Genomic DNA, 20,954 nt, shown 5'->3' with positions numbered 1-20,954 from the left:
CAGAAAGGCCTCTCCACCTCAAGAGCTGAGCGAGTCAATAGGGGATGGCAATCATGGAGTTTGTCCTGCTGCTGCAAATGTTTGCCTGGTTCTGTAGATAAACAGTATTCTGCCTTTTCCAGCCTGTCACCCTGGCTCCATTCCTCACCGTTAAACTCTTATACACAAAGTTAGCAAGATATTAGCGCCACTCTCAAAGGGCACCATGTCTCTTTGGATATCCACTTACGCGACTGACTCTGGGCTTGGGGAAGGTCTATGTTTTTTGCCAGTTCTTCTGCAGTTTAAACCCTGGTTGAAAAGCAGCCGGAGTCTTGTCTTTAATCTCCTCTCTGCCAGCCTGCGGGCTGGACTTATTTAATTTGAAACCTAAAAATGTTGCCTCCGTTTTTTTCAGCCCGAGTGCAGTAAATAGAAGGAGGGGAAACACCTAACACTTGTGGCAGGCAGCAACCTTGGCCTTGAAATTTCCAGATGTCTGTCAAGAACTCATTGGGAGCACACTTGACCCTGCATGGGCTCTGCACCCTGCAATCTCCTTCCCTGAGGGGATAAGCAACATTGTCCTCCCCGCTTCCCCTGCCAGCTTCCCCCAGCCTCTTCCCCTCTCACACAGACGGGTCCTATTGCAAGGCAGGTGGAGCAGGCTGGGCTTGACTAATAGTGGAAAATCCGCGAGCATTGGAAAGATAAACAGTCCAGTGCAGATAGTATAAAAGTCCTTTTTCTCGCACACGTCAGGTAAGCTTTAAATGACAGAAACTGTAAAAACATGCTGAGGTTCTCTGGCAGATGGATTAAATTAGACATCAAATAAACAGGGGAAGGGAAGTCTCGTGCATCAGGTCCTCCCAAATGTTAATCCCCTTCTTTCCTAAACTTCTATCTCACCCCCTGCCCCAGCTGTTTGCCGAATGTCTCTTGACGTGCTTTGTAAACGGGCCGTTTCATCACTGCTATTCTCTTAATCATATTGTTGTCTCCTGGATAATGGAGAATGGTCCTCTGAAATGGGTGCTGCAGTTGGTGGATAAGCAAGGAGGATGGGGAGCCAGAGGTGACCCAAGGAGCTCAGTCCTTTCTGTCCACTGGCTCTTAGGGGTGTCATATAGGGGTGTATAATGATTACACTCTACAGCTGATGTAGCTCTGCCAGCAAAAAGGTCTATGTGCAAGCCATTCTGCTGGTAGGAGGAGACTTCTGCCAGTTCAGCTTCTGCCGTTCATGGACCTGGTGCAAGCTAGTCTGGGCACCAGAAGCAGTTCGGCCACAGTAGCTCTTCACTGCTTGATTAATTTACCCTGCTTGCCAGGGAACACCGAGGCCTTCTTACCTGACTCCTCCCCCAGTGGAGCCAAGGGCAAGGACTGGATTCAGAGTAATGGTGTAGATGTGAAAAAACTGTATGTCCCATTATAGGCAGTCCTAGCAGATACCTTAATATGGTCAATCGGCCAGTGCACAGCTCTATATTCCTGCAAGTAGACAGCGTCCGGCACCTGAGCTAGGATATTCAGAGTTAGCTGGGTTTTTATTACACTATGCCTCATACAGCTAAGTAGATCTACTTTATGCTATTGTAAGGAAAACAGGATGATCCCCAACTGGCCTGAGCATGAAAAAGCACCATTCCTCCCAGTGCAAACTGTGACTACTCTGAATCTAAAAATAAGAGTGCCTTTATACTGGAATAGGGATAGTCAAACTGTTCCAGTCTAGAACAGGCTGGCCATCCGACCTGTTCACAAGTGCCACAGAGAGCCTCTCTGTGCAGCACGCAGAAGATCAGGGAGGGTGCAAGGAGCAGCAGTAGATCAGGCAGGGGGAAGGGGATCAGAGTAGCACTCAGGAAAGCCTGGGGCTAAACTTGTAGCACACCTGCCAAAAAAGTTGGTCCCCACTGTGCTGGAATGAGACTTGTTCTTATGAGATTTCCAGCTCCCTTCTGCAGACCCTGAAATATCAGAATTTTGCCCACGACTAGTCAGTCATTCCCAGGTTTCCATTATGGAAAAGTCAGCAGATGTTTAATAAGGATAAAATCCATAATATTCTGTTGAAATTGTTCTAAAACCTATCAAATGAAATAGCCTTCGTATGGGTTATTTGAGTGGTTATGATGGGGATATGATCATTGGACAGTGCAAAAGATTTGTATGGAGGTTTCCCTTTTCTGCAAAGTTCTAAAAGACATTTTGTTCTCCCAGACGACTTGCTGCGTGCCACTGCCAGCTCTCACCCCAGCAACCCCATCCTGCTTCCTGGGCAGTCACTGAAACCTGGAGCCTTGTAGCAGTGAGGAAACCTTCTGAAGGCATTCCTAAATGTTTCCCCCACTTCCCTCTGCCAGATTATGGACAATGCCTTTGCTTCTGCTTGCCACATTCCCCCACCGCAAGTGAAATATTGAACATGACACTTGGGGAGAACCTTAAATATTATTTTAATCTCAAACGTTCTGTTATTGCAAGCGTCAAGTCCAACACTTCTTGTAAATAGTTGGAGGACAGCCAGGCCCTGAGAATACAAGAGGTGTTAGGAACTGAACTTCATTGGTATGGTGTGTGTGTTGGGGAGGAGCGGGGCAGAATATAAGCCAGATCACTGGCTTTCTATACACTGATTTCTTTGTCTTAATCAAGTTCATTCTCTCTCTCTCTCTCTTTCTCTCTCTCCAGAGTGTTGTCTGCACAGCAGGGCTCAAATGGTACCCTCACCCTTCGCTGATCCACTGTGTCAAAGGCTGCGAGGTGAGCATTGTACTTAGTGCCCATCACCTTTGTTTGCCTGGATCTCACAGTAACAACAGGGACAGCCAAACTTTAAAAAAATCCTTTTTCTGGATCAAGATTTGGTGTTGTCTGTAGCTGTGGTTAAATTGGGTACAGCAGCATCAATTCTGATACCCAATGGTAAAAATAGATCATGTTTGCTGAGGTTAAGACTAACTCATATAACAGCTAGTGATTTTATGAGCCTTGCATGATCTAATGTGGACAAATAAAGGCTGCTAATAGATCTGATTCCTTTTCCTTGGCAGTTTTTAGGACTAGGAGATCATTGTGTCCCTATATTCATTGTTTGCCTTTATACTGAAGTGGATAACAGTCCTGCTATCTAATTAGAAAACCAACTCTCTGAAGGACAAGTTACCTCCAGGCTTTGGAGAAGAGATAAGTTTTTAGGAAAATTAAAGGAAAGAATATAGTAAGAACAATCCAGATATTGAATTGGAACAGGAGGAACTGGGCAATGGCTGGATGAAGAAGGGCCTTTGAAAAGTCTTTGAGCGAGAGACACCCAACTCTGACTGAAGTTGAAAAGGAAATTTAACATTTCTATGCTGCATTAAAAATTCTTTCCTGAATTCTTTTTTGAGTTGTTCAAATGTGATGTGTCATTTTTGTACTTACACAACAGAAAGTAATAGCCACCAAGAGACAAACTTGACTGGTGACTCCTCCAAACCATGCTTTTTTCTGTTAAAGGAGCCTCTTATGATGGGTCCCACTACGTAACTTTTCTGTGCGCTAAAATCATGCCCGTAATAATTTATTTCTGAATCAAGAGCCATCCCTGTGAAACAAGCATTAAGTAATTGTTAATGCCACCTATGCATTATAGCTGAATAAGCATCCAACTGAGAGCCGCAGAAGCATTTCTAATGTAACTTGGAAAGCATGCAAAACTTTTATGTTTTGTCACAAACTCAAGCTGCCATCCTAATGAACTATGAGATTCATAAACCTCCTTAGCAAATCCTGTCCCGTCTTTGAGCAAATTGAGGCTGGTTTAAGGTTTAGTACTGAAGTTGTGTGGAAGCAAGCATTTTGCACCGGTTTGAATTGATACCATATAAGTTCATATTGAATGAGCCGCTGGGTTATTGATTTTAACTAAAAGCTCAAGGTAAGACTCAGGGGCAGTGAATTCAGCACAGAAAAAAGTTGAAGGATGTCTTGGTGGTGTGTAAATGACCGTATTCCACAACTGGAGTAGGGGCACTTCTGTTTCCAGCATGGAAATCTGCTGTGATCAGAGAAAGTACTATCTTAAGCCTATAAAGAGACATCACAGTTGTCATGACATGGGTTGTACCATGACCTGTCTTGCAATGAAGATTGACATGTCCACACATCACCTTTCAAAGCAGGTTTTAAAAGTACAGCTCCTTTGTGGTAGTTTGATGATCAGCTGATTGTCAGCCCCAGCTAGGACAGCCATGAGTTCAGTTGGAGACTTGAGCTGTCCAAACTGGTCCTGCAATCAGTTGATTGTCGAAACCCCATGTCCCTCTGCTCTGGCTGGGCTGCCAGGACACAGGAGATCAGAGACTTCCTGCTGGGGTAGGGGCTGAAGGGCTTCCCTCCTGGGGACTTTAAACTCTGCTGTGGGCCTCTGATCCCCTGCGCTCTGGCAGCGTGGCCAGAACTGCCATGCATGGGGTTTAAAGTCCCTGACTTTTGCCCCTGCTATGTGCAGTCAATTATTGGCCCAGTCCCATTATGCCAGGACTTTTAAAAACTCTGTGTGCAGCCTGGCTTTACAGGCAGGTTTCTGACATTCCCAGAACCTGGGGTCTCCATGATCAGGAAATGTCTCCCTGAACTGGGGTCTTTGTGTGCCAGGGACATCTAAAAACAACATATACAACTACACGCATGTTTTTTAAAAGTCCTGGTGTACCAGGACTGGGGCCAACTATCAGTGTACAGTCAGTGTCCGGGGACTCGCATGTACCAGGGATGTAGGATGCACTGCCACCTTCCAACTGTGCATTCAGCCAATGCACCATAAATGTATGGGCAACTGCCATGATAAACTGGGACAAATTGTCAACAAATATTGTCGCGCACACATTTTTGGACATTTGTGGCATGACCAGCATCAGAGATGTCTGTAAATTTGCATTTTGCCCCACTGTAAAACTGCCTATGTTGCCATGAGGGCAACATCTGCTTGCAGCCGAAGAGAAACAGAAGCTGAGTAATGCCACTTGACCAAGTGTTTCTGGGCTGTGATGTCTGTCTTTCAGCAAGATGGGATCACACACATCATGAATTCAGATCTCTCTACTAGAGGTTCTTATTCTTCACTGAAATGTCTTGAAAGCTAAATTAACCAGGCACCTGCACGTCTTCCAGGTAAACTGTGGGCCAAACCCTAAATTAGTGGGAATAAACAGAGTACACCAGATAGGCACATATGCCTATTTTACCCCAGCTAAGGAGCTGGCCCCCTTTGTTTTCAGTGTCTCCTCCACTTCTGCCTATGACTTGGGGAACAAGCCTAAAAGAACAGTGGGCAACTTGCACCTCCTTGTTCCCTTGCACAGGCCAGACCACAGTGCAGCCTCCGATAAGTAGGGGGGGAAGTGTATTTGCTTTTAAACATTGGGTCTGTTTTTTCAGCCTTACATGTCATTAGCAATTAGCAATTATTTTGAAGTGTGTAGTTTCTTTTGGCAGCATTCCTTGAAAAGATTTAGAAATCTTAAGATGTTTTTGTTGTAAAAGCAACATTTGGCACTTCTCTCTTTGGCTCCCATCACCATCATGTCTGAGTATCCCACAAGCATTAGCCAGTACTAGTAGTAGTAGTGCAACATTGTCTGCACTGTATAGCAAAAAACTGAGGTGCAGAAGAATTAACTTGCCTGGTCATGCAGAGACTATGTGGAAGAGGAGGGAGTTGAACCCATGTCTCCTGAGTCCCATTCCAGTGCCTTAAAATGAAGCTTGCTAGGACTAGGAGAGCACCTTCTCAACTAAGATTTGCAACCATTGACATAACACATTGAGCACCCCTGCAAAACAGGTAAATCTGAGTCCTGTTTTAAAAGTCGGTACATTGAAGTTCAGTGATTTGCCCAAGGTGTCAGAACAAGCTAAAACAAAACTCAGTCTCCTGATTCCATACTAAATACTGGACCACTCTGCTTTTTGCTGGATGGATGGTATGCTGAATGACTTGTCATGAGCTACAAGACAGGTTTCTTTTGCATATAAATGACAGACCCAGGAGGGTAATAACTCTCCAACAACATAATAGTCTTCTGTCTAGATGTTCCCTAAATGAAAAGCATTCTGCTGTGGGTGGTTTGTGCTTTGAATGTCATAAGCTATCCTATGCATTATGTTCCTACAAGCTGGCTAGGTGCCCCTGTTCTCTGGGGAGAGCTAAAATAGCATCCATGGACTATTAGAAATGCCTTTGGTGTGCTGATGAACTATTCCTCTGCTGTTTAAGAGTGACTGTTTCTCAGGTAAAGTTTGAAATAATGTAACAGTTTACCAAAAGCCATTATTACAGACATGTTGTGCCTTTTCTGTGCATTTTCCCCATCATTGTTCATTTCTAGGATCCTTCTATGTTGGTAGAAGTCTTCTTTTTCATCATTCATTCAGCAGTATACAATGCCTCACAATCTACCATCATAGGACCATTTCCATGCTATCAGAGCCTGATTTGCCACTATCCCAGAGTGGGCCAGGTTGTATTTTCTAGCATAACAAAGTACGCCTTTCCTTCCTTAATGGAAGGAATAAACAACCTTCGTACCACCTTCCCCATTCCCATGGACTGGCAACACAATGAATGGTGCCAGGAAGAATATAATTTCTGATGCACTGATAACAAATTTGCCTGACTAAAGGGGATTTGGATTCTGCTTTTCAAAATGTAACCCAGGCAAATGCAATGCAGTGTAACTCTTTGAACTCCTTTAATGGTATGTATAGAAATGCATGAGCTTAGTACTGCCTGCAAGCCTACTCAGGCAGTAGAAGGAAGTGTTTGTAAGTTTATGAGTCTAATGTTCATTCCCCTTGGCTGATCCAATCAAGAGCTGAGTTACCAAAACAAAATATCCATTGTTTTCCCATTGTGCCCCTGCAATGAGCTGCACGGCTCAAAGTATTTCAGGGGAGGCATGTTCCTCCTGAAGTTCCTATTGAGAGTTTTCCAGTGTTGACAGGTGCATGGCATAATTGAATAAATCAGCAGGAACTTGAGGGTGGAGAATTGAAATGAAAGCCTGTGTTGACAAACAGATACTTTGGCAATACGTAATGATAAGGAATCAAAAAGGAAATGGAGGAAAAGCCCATACAAGTTTTTTGGGAGAGTGGCCAAATATTACATTTTTCAAAGTGGCCTTGTCAAGATAAAAATCGTATCTGTAAAAAAAAATAATCTTTCCTTTGTTAGCATATTAAATAATGAAACTGGAAAAGACTTTGCAGGCTAAAGCCTTTGTCAGCGCAAATCAGTATAGCTGTCTGAAGTCAAGGGAGTTGAGCCAATTTACAACAGTAAGGTATCTGACCCTACCGTTGCAATTTCTTTTCCCTATTTACACTCTTTGCTTACTTTTTGCACATAAAATGTTTTGAAAAATTAAACTAGATTAGTCAATTCATTCCTGACTTTTTTTCTCCCCTGCAGTCATCCAGCATTGCTGCCATTTGGGTTTCCAACACTACCAGGAAGTATTTAAATTTACAAATCAATAACAACAACAGAGTCCAAGCACTTTATGGTGTCTTTTTAGAGTATTTATGAGCCTGGTCATAGCCCTTTTATGAGAAAAGCATACCAAAGTCCTCATAGTTTGTTCTCTGGAGGCATCCATCATAAAGAAAAAAAAATCTAGTATTGCACTTAGTATAAAATCCTGACATGAAATCTTGACCACCTTCCCAGTTCACTCCCCAGAGATGGTTTCTTCTAGGAAAGGCCATAGTTTCATTAAAGGAGATGTGTTGACTCAAAGGGATCTGCCCCTATTGAACCAATTGTAAGGTGCATGAGGGCCATAAAATTGTCAGCTGCTGGGGGCCCAGTGTAGCAGTGCTGGATATTTCGCCATGAAGGTTATAAGTGGACTTGCACATTGGAGCAGATTGACTGGAGGTGCTTTCAGACAGCATCCATTTGGCACTAGCCAAGAACGTGACAAAAATTACATTGTAGTCCACAGTCACGACCCCAGGCTCTCCTGACCGGTTCCATTAATCATTTGCACACATCTGGCATCTTGTTTACAACTATGTCACAGTATATCTCTGTCTGCTTTATTGGCAGACTTGTCTCTTGCCTTTACAATGTGTGCATGCATGTATGTATGTGCATATGTATGCATATGCATATATGTATGTACATGCATGTATTTGAAGGTTACCTCCTTCAAATGGGTCTTACCTAGTTTCACCAATTAGAAATGTAGAAAGACTTTGGTTTCTATGAGAGGTTCTTGCTGCCCTGGAGTGATGAATTTAAGAGCAAATTCAATCTGCTCTGCAAAAGAGGGAAGCAAAAGACTGCTGTTTTTAAAGTAATGATTATTATTCAGACCCATACAGCCATTATAATAATTCATATTTTTTTCTTTGAGGTGATTAAGAACATTACTTAATGAACATTTACAGCTTTCCATGAGCACTTATAATTACCTCAGTTTGACAGCTGTGAAGCCTGATGCATGGGGAGGTTACGTGACTTGGCCAAGGTCGTATAGAGGGCCAAGGGCAGGATGAGAATTGGACCACTGGAGTTCCAGAGTCCTTGTCTAGGCTCCAAACCCACTTCCTTCCCTCTGTCAATTTGAATATGCTTACGCTTCCTAAACCAACCAGTCCTACTCTTCTCTATGTCCCTTGCATTTACACTTAGATAACTAGACCTCAACTGTCTAAAGTGACTATAGGTTTTAGTTCCTTCATGTCTACGTTTCCTCAAATCAGTGGCCTCTCTTGAAATTGTCAGACTTACTCACATTTTACAAGCAGAGGGAGTCCCTTCTTTTTCTTCTAACTTCCTGTCTATCCTGTGTGCTTGGAAGGAAAGTAAGAAAAGTGGCTGTGGCTTTTGGATGGAGATGCTGTACTGCTCTGCCTGGGGCATAAGAATGGTCCTTGATTTCAGCTTGCTCTAGGCCTTTGAGTTCCTCCAGGGCCCACGTCCCTGTTCTCACCATCTTTGTACTGTTTGTTTTCCCAGCCTTTCATGGGAGACAACTACTGTGACTCTATCAACAACCGAGCCTTCTGCAATTATGATGGCGGGGACTGCTGCGCCTCAACAGTGAAGACCAAAAAGGTAGGTCTGCCAGTTCCTTTTTTACCCTAAGCTCCCCTTACCAAGTGTCTGCCCCAGACTTGGGCAAAACCAACGCATATTCATGATCACCAGGTGATCTGGGTGTTTTAATGGGCAATGACTATTGTCTCCCCAAAGGGTCTGTTTACAGGTGGTTCAGGTTAAGATGCTCCTCCCCATTGATATATATGTGCTTCCCATCATAGCCTTCCTTAAGCCTTTATAGCATGTGTTAGCAAATGAGACTTGCTTGTCTTCTTTGATTCTTGTTGTAAACAAATGGCTGCTCTGCAGGCAACCGTTGGCACTCTTTTGCATGTCATAACAAAAGCTAGCAGGTGTCATATTTGACCCTAACTCTCCAGGAAATTTTCAGAGTATGCGCATCATCTGGGTTTAGATTAGCAGTGTGTTGCTGGGGAGGAAACAAGAACTTTTGCTCCATATGCTCATATTGAAGTGTTGAATTTTGCAGAACTCTACCTCTTCTTTGGGATTTGAGGTTGGGGAAGGGAGAATATCTTGATGAAGCCAAGAGACTGAGCCATTAGCTACAAGGTTTTCTTTCACCTTTCTTGTGGTTCATCCAAACACATCTCCCAACACCATGCTGCCGTCTTTCTCTGGCTCACCAGGGAGCATTGGAAACGGGGAGTGAACAAACTTTGGCAATGAAACTAGGTTGATTTAATTTCTCCATAGCAGCAGACATGAGATGGAGGGAGGTGATTTTCCCAGTTGTGCCTCTTGGTAAGCATTTGATATATTATCCATTGTAAAATGACTCATGTGATCTGTGGGATGGCAGAGGCAGCCCTTGCAAAGAAGGTGTGTGCTTATGGCTGGATTGGCTGTAGCATGGGTAGCACGTAGAGTCTCTGAGGTGACAGTGGGACCCGCATCCAAAAAATAACAGTTCTAAAAAGTGAACTAGGTTGTTGACAAACATATATTTTTAGTATTTCCTTTAAGAAGATTAGAGTGTCTCTGATTGGCTGCTTTCCCCATTTGCCCACATCCTCCTAAAGAGCAGCCAGTCGGGGCTGCTGGGAGAAGCAGGCAGGACTCTCTTGTCTCCCCTTAGAAGCTAGAACCATTTTCACAGAGAAAGAGAAGGAAGGATGGAGCAGATGGAGCACAGCAACTCAGAGCAACTCTTCTCCCATCTCCCCCATATCCCTTATGGGAGCAACAAGGACAGCCCCTTGTTGGAGGCAGAATATATTCCTCGACATGGGGATGGGCAAATATTAGGGTGATGGTAGACCACCATTCACGCACTTTTCTCTGATTATATTAAGAGCATATTGGGCACCGGCATAATCCAGTACAGCAGCACAGGGTCCACACACAACTGTGATCACGTAGCTGCCAGCAGCAGCCACTTCTTTTCACCCTCCCTCCCCACCAGACTCAGTGCCTAAGGCATTTTCCTTATTCGCCATGCTCTAGTTATACCACTGATCCAATATATCATAGTAGCTTCTTAACGTGCCTTTGCTGATGTGGCTCAAACCAGAACTGAAGGGAACCTCTTTGGAGGTATAAGGATGGCCGCCTCCTTTGTTCATTGGCCATTCTGTTGAGAGAGGCCAACACAAGCAGGGCTATAAAACTGAGAACCAGGCACCTGTCCATAAAGAGCCAACTAATACCTGCTAATTCAGTCCAAACAGGAATACTCTGCAGTAAGTTTTTCAAACGGCTCACCATTGACCTAGCTCTGTTCCTACTCATTTCGGTGGAAGTAGAGGTGGCCAATACTGAGTGCTTTTGCAAAACCTGCCCTATATATTTCCTAGTCGTTCCTAAGGCCTGAACCAGATGAAGTGTTTTCTCAGGATACAAACATTCAGCTTTCCGACACTTCCTCACTCTCATAAAAGACAACAACCACCGTGAGACTGAATAACGCTCAAAAGAAATGAGAAAAACAACACATTTGCAGGTCCTTCAAAGCCAAAAGTGGGGTGGCCAGTGCCCAGTTTATTAAATTTATAGCATACAGAGGGGAAACAATAATGTAGCAGCCAGTGTGATGTAAAAATCTAAGGCCCGTTTGAGGAAGGCAGAGCCTCTCCTGCAGTTCAAAGGATCGGCCGCCAGCTCCCAGACACCTGTTTGAATTCTGATTCAGAAACCCAGCCACGGGGGCAGAAAAACTCAGCCCTGTTAGTTATTTTCCTGTCTGAGGCCTTTGACTGGAGAACAGATTTTAAACACAGTTATTCAAATATAGTCCCTCCTTTGAAGAGCTTTATGAGTGGAATGTTAAAGGAGATATTCCAGAGGGAAAAACAATGAAAAGTGAGAGAAAAGGGAGCTGCATAAAAATACTGCACATACCAAATCCTTCCAGCACTATTCACCACCTACTTAAAAAGCAGAGCTTTAAAATACACATTGGGTGCTAAAGCCAAAAGCTGAAGGAGGCTTAGGGAGGGGCAAGCCTGTTGCTTTTAATTCCAGTTCCAGATGATGGTATATTTCCATGCAATTGTAGAAAGCATTAGCGCATTTGAAGGAAACACTACTTCTGTTCCAGGTTCACGCATTGCATGGCAGGGGTGCCAGTCTTTTCCGATTTTAAAAAAGGGACTTGGTAAAATATGTTCCATTTCTACAGAGCCTTTCAGCCTATAAAAAATGTCTGAATATTTTACAAGGTCCACCTATACAGTATTCATCTCTTTACCCACCTTCGAAATACAGCCACCACAGAGCAGAAGTATGGCAGATGCTCAAAGGGCACAATGCTACTACATAATTTATTTTAGGAAGGGATTGAAGACTATAAGCATATCCAAGTGAAACTGCAGTGGTTAGCAGTCATGCAGAAAATGACTTGAGGTCTTTAATGTCCAGAAACAGTCAGGACTTCGGTTTTATGCCCTTATTCACTCATCCAGTCAAAGAAGAACAATGCCATGTACTTTATCTGGCCAGTCAAAACTAACCAACCCAGTTCAAAAAGTATATTTGCCAAGAAGTGTTCATAATTAGTTCACAGAGTCTAAAATAAGTCACTGAAGAACATCACTGAATGCTGCAAAATTTATAATGGGTAAGTTTAGGTTTTCAGCGGATATGTATGAAGAGATTGCAGCATGCTAGAGAAATTTAGGAAGCAAGAAAAGGATGCATTCAGCAGGTAAATAATTTTTGGTGTATTAATTGATCAGCTGCGGTAATTCATAACACCATCCCAAAGCAAGGACTTGGTAGTGACTCTCAGAGAAAAGCACCACCTGAAGAATTAGCAACACCATACCCTGCAGCCCCTGGCAGTTACCAAAGACTGTATACCTACAATCCAGATTCAGTTCTTAGTCTAGAGTGATGGGGAGGCAGTGTGGCCTGACTTTAGGAGGAAAAAGTGTTTTGCAGTGGTCTTGCAGTTTAGCCCATAAATGACCTAGAAGCAGAAAGCGCCAAACCACCAAGCAGGTCATCTTGGCAAAATGAAGGTTGAGCTGTTAAAAGAGAAAGGATTCTGTTGTATATTCAGAGGGGATAGAGTCTTCCATTAAGAAAAGAATAACATCCCATCCCATTCTAATGTTTGCAACCTCCTAACCAAGCATGGCTTGCCAGCTTGCCCTCTGCCTAATGCTCTCTACTACATCTCCTTGCTGTTTGTCCCACAGCAAATAAGCAGAAGTATTCTTACATTGTTTTATCACGTGCACTGCATTATTAACTTGAGTAAGCAAATGATTTGTTGGATTTCTAGGCTGACTACTCCCTGCAAGGAATTCCTTTTGGGGAGGGAGGTAGCCGGGTGACATTCAAAGGAGGTAGTACTGTATTTTAGGCTCTCAGACTGAGTGAAAACAAATGCAAAATTATGCTCCTGGTAGAGTCACTAGAACTGAGTTTGTCTCCAAGAGGAATAGGAGCCAACAAAGAACAACACAAATGAGTTCTAGAAATGTCCCACATGCTCATCTTGGTCTAGTTAGTTGCCCCTTTCAGCATGTAAGACTAGACCCATTGGTTAAACATGGGCACTGAATGCATTTGTGCATAAGAGATCTGCATTTGACAAGGAACAGATTAGTCCTTAGTAGAGATCACCATCAAATCCCACTGTTAGCTTCCTTTGATTCAGCTGGGGTTCCCATTACCTCGTATTAGCTCAGGGTTTCCACAGGAGCGATCTGAGCTAAGTACAGACAGTCAAAAAGCCTGAAGCTGAATAGATTCAGTCTTTGCAGGTTAATCTCAGATGCAGAGATTAAACTGAGAAACAACTAGCCAGAAATTCACTTTTGATTCAGGAAATGCAGCCACATGCCTGTAGTGGCTCAGGCCAGAAGCTGAAGAGCACTAGAGTATGCTTCTCTGGCATATAGCCAGCGTGGGGTGTGTATTGCTTCCTCTTCCTGATGCCACTGAGGTCTCTGGGATTTGCAGTCCAAAATCACAGCAGCAGAACTCTGCAGAGTTGCTCATCATTTCCTCTTCCTGCTTCCAGGTGCTTCCAGGGATTTGTAGTCCACAGTCACAGCCAACAGTAAGTTTTTAGCAGGGCAGGATTGTTCTGTACTTGGGGGAAGGGAAGTTTAACCCTGCTCCCTGGCCCCAGACCCCAGCTCTGGTTTGCTGGGTGAGGGGGGAGGCAGTCCTTGCCCTCTACCACCCAACCCTTCTCTGCTGGAGCAGACAGCACAGTCCAGCTTATCCCAGGGCTGGAAAGCATGCTGGGATGCTGGGGGACTCTGATTTAACCTGAACCAGGAAGGGGTCTGGGACAGAAGTTTCATAAACTGGTTTGACCCAATTCAGTTAAGTCTGATACTACATTCAACCAGGCATATCTTAAACCAGTTTCAACCATTTTGAAACTGGTTTACGTGCACTGAACTTCTGTTGTTACAGGTTTAAACCAGTTTCTGATCATTTAAACCAGTTTATGTATAACTTCTCTCCCTGGCCCTGGTGAGCTTTATAGTTTGTCTAGTGTAGTCTAACTGCTGCCCAAATTTGGGGTTGTGTATTTGCCTTTTTACTCTTCAGCCTCTCTCTTCTCCATTTGCCTTTCTTCTCCATTAATTTCTTCTTTTCTCCATTCTTTATGAACCTGGCAGGAAAGACCTTCCTCAGATTTCTAAGCAGCCTGTGCTTGCATATTTTGTTCCAAACTGTAATTATAGATACTCTTTGTCAATGATCCTGCAGCCCAGTCCCAGCAGTTTGTTCAAGCAAATCTAACAGCCCAAATTAGCTCTTTTATATTCCCTGAAGCTGTATTTGTGGTGCCAAATATTCCTCATACTTAAGCCTCCACTCTTCGTATCCATTGCATTTGTATAACCTGTGTGTAGTGGGTAGGAGAGAAGCTTTCTCATGTAGTTTCAACAGTCTGAATCTGCAGTGAGCATATTGTGTCCTGGCACTTTAAAAGGTATACATCATCCTGGCAAAAATGCCCATTTTAGCCACTTCTACTGTAACAGGTGCATGCACCATAGCGAGAAAAACATAGCAAGTGGTTCAGTGGAAAATAACTGAGGAGTAGCGCCAGATGGGGAACCATTCATATTTTATCAAAATCATTGCTAATCTGGAAGGTATGCAGACTTATCTGAGCTTCTTCAGCCAAGAATTCAAGGCTGAAAGTAAAGGATCTTAAGCTGATATGCTGCCTTGCCAAAGATTGCTTGTTTCCTCCAAAAGTGGGATCCTGTGGATGACTGTCTAACTTCTGTTGCTGGTGGAAAAAGTGACAACATCTCAGTACTCTGGAGGGGTAAATGAACACAACTGGCATAGCTGAAACTAAGGGAGCTTGGATGTCCCTGACACAATTCTGTTCCAGATAACTTCAGTGTCCTGCACAGGGATTGTTTCTGTGCCCTTGTGCGTAGCTAGAGAGGTACAACAGACAGTGGGCTGAGCTTGAGGGGAGGGAGGTAACGACATGCATTGCTTCCTTTGTGTGGAAGTAGTCCAGAGCTTACTGTGTGCTCCAAGTTGACTGTCTCGCTCGGGCGTTTGCGTGAACTTGCTTGTGATTTTTCATCCTGGCTTGTGAGTGGCTAGTTATTTGACGCATGCGGGTGTTTTCAATTGTGGTTGGTTGAGAGCTTGTTTTGGGGCTTAGAGCTTGTTTGCATAATAGTTTAGGGATCCTTTCCAGACAACAATAAATTAAAAGCAGTGATGGTAGTAGCACACATTGCCTATCCTGAGAGAAAATTCTTGGCTTCAAGGGGCACGGTACTTCCCACAACGTACAGCATTCCCCAAAGAAGAGCTAACAGAGGGTGTTTGCTCAGCCATCCAACCTCACTTCATTAGCAAGTGTTACAAAAACCAGTGAACGTAGCCTCTCCTGCTACAGCGCCAGCTATTTGGCCTCTGGGTGGTCTGGCCACTATTAAATCCTTTGTGATTATTTAGGCTAATTACATTCATGTTTTCACAATCAGTAGCACAGGGGTGCAAAGCATAGCAGATTGCTGAGTGGTAGAGCCACTTGCTTTCACACTCTGTGTGGTTTGGCAAACTGGCTTCCTTGTTCAGTCCCTTGTTTGTCAGTATTCAAAATACAGATGGAGAGTTGGTGGCCTCACGGTAAGGGACAACAATGGCCCACTTTCCCTGGGGTAGCACTGCATCCTCCTCTGCTCTTGTGCCAGTATGACAGCAATGGGATCCAACTGATTGCAGTGGAATGACTCCCAAGTTACCCCAAGAGGAGGGAGAGGGAAGTCAGGCCTGTTGACTTTGATGGGCTAACTCCTGATTTACATCCAAGTGGGAGGAGCATAAGGCCTTCTAAACCTTACATACTGTTCTATACTGGGGTCATTGAGGAACTTCAATGTAGACTTTCCCAGGCCCTTGGGGGCACTGAACTAGGTTTGGAGTGAACCCTGCATACCAGCCCAAAGAGTTAAAAGGGGATTTTTGTTTCCTTATCTCAGAAAAGTCCTTGTGACCTAAATGCCAAAAACCAGTGAGAAGAAACTTCCAAGACATGTTTTGTCCATAAGGGCCCCATCAGGGAACAAAATGCTCCCTTGGTATTTGAACTGTGAGGGTTTGGGGTGGGGGAGGTGAGGGACCACTGAGAGCCTCTTGTCGCAGCCTGCCATGCTTATCTTGACATAGTGCGTTTATCCAGGGGAGGGGGATGTGTGCCGGGGTTCTTCATATTTCCAGCATTACTCACGTCAGGAAGATTTTGCAGACACTTCAGCTGAAATCTTATAACACGCTGTTTCCCAACATGTGCTCTTCCCTCTTAAGACCCCTGCAGCCCACGCTGAGGCCACTGGACCTGACTGTTGTCTCAGTTGTGCTGCTGTAAGTCAGAATTGCACTTGAGCCATTGGAATTGCAGTCACATGAAACAGGTATTTCTTCATGAGCAGAATCAGGTCATTTTTGTTACTCTTTTCCTAACTTGTGGGGATTCCCATCAACCTGTGATTGGTCCTGTGGAAAGAGATAGCTGGAATCCTCCAAAACATCCTCCCCTGTCTCCACAAGTTGTCTTCTCCAGGCAATTCTCTGTGAGTTTCCTGTGTGGGTATCATTGACTCCTTGTTTTGTCAGATTAATAAACGGTAATAATCTTTAATATGTGGAGCTCATTGACACAGGATATTATGCAGGGCTAGCATGCAGGGGTCAATCAAGCCTTAGATCAGTGTCCCTAAGGGCTCACAAGTATCAAACATTTAGTAACTCAGTGGGGATTAGATACATGAGACACCTTTTTTTAATTTCAAAGTTAATTCAAATTCTGTTAGAAGGGAAATTAAAAAGCATAGCTCTTCCTGACTAATCCCACATATAGAAGTCTTATTCTGGGATAATTAAATTGGCTTGGCTTTCCCCTTGTTCTTCACATCTGTTTGTTTGGCTTAGCCTACATGTATGGTATAGACATGGGCTCTTTGATTCATTCGGGTCACTTAGTGGATAGTAGTGTCTGTGTATGTGCATTTTTGTGTGGGGGTGAGTGCACTGAAAATGGACCCAAGGACCACATTTCCCAATTTCCTCATTGTTCTGATCACTGGCCTTGGTTCTGGACCATTTTTTCAAAGGTTTGTGTATAAAAAATTGCGCTCCTTTTCTTTTCTCTCACTTTCACCCTTTTCCCTACTCTTTCTTGGGATGCATTGTTCTCCACGTATTTTAGTTTGTTTGCAGATAACATATCTTTGTCTATTATGTCACAATAACTGAGGCAAGACCTGAGTTCAATATTCTTTCTCCTGCTATAGCTGTGTTCCCTGATATTCAACATAAAGTTTCATGAGGGGAAACAACGGGGGAAATTAGGTCTTGGAAGTAAGTAAATGAAGGAAGAACTAATTCTTAAATATTTGTCTTAAATTGTATGCATCTAGAAACTGCAGTGCTATTCAGCTAGTCTGTTAATAATTTGGGATCTTCAAGAGCTCCTAAAAAATATCAATATATCTAAAAATGTGTTTTTCCAGTCTCAACACCCAACCGGGTCATGGATTAGAGAACAACCTTTGGAAGACATGTAGTGGCAGGGGTGGTGATGAATGGTGGTGGTGGTGGTGGTGGCACCTGGCTTCCCTTTCATGGCCTAGCACTTAGTTGTGCTAGGCACTGTACAAGCACAGAACAAAAGGCTTTGCACCTAGGAGCTTAGAACCAGCTTTTTAAAGGAATAAGGGGTTTAGGTACCCAGGCAGTTTTGTAAAGCCTTCTTGGTGTCCACAGGGAGGTTAGATGCCTACATACCTGTGAAAATCTGACACTTTATGGGAGCATATGTTTGCTATAACTATTACTTAGAATGAAAATACTTTTACTTTGTTCTCTTGATGCTGTACTAATGAGATGGGCCACAAGTTGTCAAGAAGTTTCTTTGGCCTTAGCTCATTCTACATTTTTCTTCCCTGTCAATAATTGGTTGCTTTATGCCCTTCCGCATAAGTCTGTAAAGATTTGATCATGTCTAATATGACTGTGGGTGTGCTTATTCTCCAAATAAGAGTCCTCTATATTTTTACATAATGGAAAATGAACCTGTGGAACTCACTGCTGTAAGATAACAGACAAATGTCTAATCTCTGTATCAGTGGGTAGGCTCAGAAATGTATAAGATTTAGAACGTGAATACGCTATTACACAGCGGGGCTATTTGCATCTTTGTCTGAGGCGATACACTGCCTATTTTGAGAGGCAGGATAATGGTCTAGGTCAGTGAGGACCAACTGTTTTGGCATGCCGCAAATCAACTTCACAGCCTCCACCAAGTGCCACTCTGATCCCCTTCCACTGCCTAATCTGCTGCTCTGCGTTCTGCTTCCTGCCTGATCTGCTGCCCTGTTTTCTGCTCCCTGCCCTATCTTCCACTTTCTACCTGTCCCCTCTCCAGCCTGTTGTATGCCACATACAGAAGCTGCCCATGCCACAGGTTGGCCACCCAGAGGTAGATGGACCACTGATGGTTGTTATTTTATGTACCTCCAGTTGGACAATAGGGTATTTTTTAGGGCAACGTGCGGGAAATCATTGCCTTTCCAGAAGTTCACCTGCTGTGGAAGGGTCATCACCGTCTTTGTTTGTGACTTGTGAGCATCTCTTTCTAGATCCACACACGTTATTTGTTCAAATTGCCCATTTTTGGAGACACATACCTTTGTAATGGTTTGTTAGACAGTAAAGGAGAAGGTGAAAAGGCTGACAGATGCACCAGAGAAATAAGGAAAGCCCTGCTGAGCACACTTCAAAGCAACACCACACTGACATCAAGCTGGAAAGAATTCCAGAGAGTCAAGAAGCTTTTAAGGTCAATATTTTAGCACAATCTCATGAAGTGAATAATGGGAAATTACATAGCAGAATTCTGCTGCTTTGAAAATCTCATCTTGCCAGATCTCATTCTTGTCTCCGGAGTTCCCAACAGTGAAAATTTTGCACTGATGGCACCTCAGTGCAGAAAAGAGAGAGCTCTATTGTAGGGAGAGCAACTGAACCACAGTGAGAGAAGAGACCTTGGCTAAGGCAAAGCATGACATCAGTCACAGTTAGTATTGAACCAGTGTCCTCATGCTAACCTACAGGCATCATTGTGGAAAGGTGCAATTCTTTTTTTTAGTGTACTATAAATTCAATAGAGGGTGGAATGCCAGATAAGAAAAGAAAGGTCAAATAAAAAAGGTAAAAAAATTGAGCAGCATCAACATGCTTCATTTTGACATTTTCTACATGAAACAATTCAGGTAGCATCCTAGTTCACTTTACATACCTAAATAACAGTTACCCAGGTATGTAACTGCCATTTTTGGCATGTATGCACAGTTTGCAAGTCTACTCTTTGTAAATATCCTAGTCTAGGTCCCTTTTATCCAGACTGGTCCTGTTAAAACAGCATTTCCATTTTCCTTGACCTACCTTGTTTAAAAACAAAAGATGCAAGGGAAGCTAAATAACACAAAAATAAACAGTTTCGTATGGGAGCAAACAAGACATTCCTTTTGGCTTGGCTTTTTTTTTCACTTTCTGAAACATCTGAGAAAAAAATAATCCTTTTCTTTGTAAATATTTTTCCCATTTTTTTTAGTTCAGTCAAGACTAAAAGTTGCCAGTATTTCACACATTTCTATTGCATACAACTACTTAGGGATATTTGCAACACTGGCTGAGATGGGAATGAAACATGTGACCTTTTCACTCTTACTGTTTTCTGTAAATATCTAAACATTTTTGTATTTATTATTTGAATATATGCGTGTGTGTGTGTGTGTATACACACACACACACATATACACATACACACATATATATACACATATATACACACACACATATACATACATACATACATATATATATAGAGAGAGAGAGAGAGACTTGAAATTTCTTTCCACTTTTTATGCTTCACAGTGACATAAATGCTTATCCAAGTTATTCACTGTTTAGCTGTTTTGGTCATGAATCAGCAAGGTCATGGCTAGATACAGGGCTGGTGCCTTACCCCACCTGACGGGCAGGTCAAGGCTCCTGGTGATGAAGCCAGAAGCAGTGGGTGGAAGTTCTGGAGAAGACTGAGTCAGGGCCCCGTGTTGGCTATTGGGCCTCTTCTGAGCTTCACTGTGTCTTCACTTGGTGCTGCATAGTTGTGAAATAAAGACACACCCTCCTCTTTCCCTTCTGCATGTGGAAGGAAAAAGGCACGTCAGGGATGGACGTGCCAGCGCATGCATGGAAAGGAAAGATAGGTGGATAGAAGTGGTAACTATGTATGTGAGTGAAGGGTCCGCGTTCCTTGGAGTGCTGGTGACGGCTGATTACGCACGGGGAACACACAGACCCAAGCTTCACGGCCTGGAGAAAAGTGTTTATAAAAGAGGGAACAAACGTGGCAGCAGAGCCAAGTACATGAGGCTGAGCAAGTGCATGCTGTACTTGCCGAGAACATTTGAACAGGTTGTGGCACTGTCCTAGAAGGGGTGTGGGGGGAAAGGGAATTAGGTCATTAACTCCATTTGCGCAGATGGAAGAGACTCTTGAGAATTCACTTCAGGCAACAAAGACTCACTCCCCTCCCCTCTTCTTCATGTAAATGCCATGATGAAATAGGTTGAAATCAACTTCTGATAGCCAAGCATGACAGGCTGTTGCTTCAGCTACTGCACTAACTGCTTTAAAGAGGCGGATTTTATTTGCACAATGCATATTCTCCTGATCCCATCCCGTCACGACTCCCCCCACTCACTTGTTGGATCACTTGCACTGAAAAAAAGACCCAGTATTTAATGGCTGTTCCTTAGTAAAGCTCATCGATATTTCCATCCTTCTTTGTTTAATTCATAACAGTTTCTTTCCTTGCAACAAGGAATTTAGGCTAATT

The 20,954-nt window shown here is 43.4% G+C and overlaps 1 protein-coding gene across 3 annotated transcripts in view; it reads left to right on the top strand.

Annotated features, from left to right (window-relative positions):
• Positions 1 to 20,954, top strand: part of PAPPA (pappalysin 1) — a 238,127-nt gene that overhangs the window by 209,761 nt on the left and 7,412 nt on the right. For 2 of the 3 annotated variants that reach the window (XR_016438474.1, XM_090021909.1), the window contains exons 20-21: positions 2,680 to 2,751; positions 9,002 to 9,100. Coding sequence is in view for 2 of the 3 variants with exons in the window: in XM_090021909.1 (XP_089878035.1) it covers positions 2,680 to 2,751; positions 9,002 to 9,100 (171 nt within the window). In the remaining variant the exon portion in view is untranslated. Of the gene's footprint in view, positions 1 to 2,679; positions 2,752 to 9,001; positions 9,101 to 16,357; positions 17,349 to 20,954 lie in introns of those variants that run through there. The other variant, XM_090021910.1, reaches the window with a different exon arrangement.

This window comes from Crocodylus siamensis, chromosome 11 (assembly GCF_052110815.1).
Source record: "Crocodylus siamensis isolate JL-2025a chromosome 11, ASM5211081v1, whole genome shotgun sequence".
Classification (NCBI taxonomy): domain Eukaryota; kingdom Metazoa; phylum Chordata; order Crocodylia; family Crocodylidae; genus Crocodylus; species Crocodylus siamensis.
This window is presented reverse-complemented; position numbering and strand designations above follow the sequence as displayed.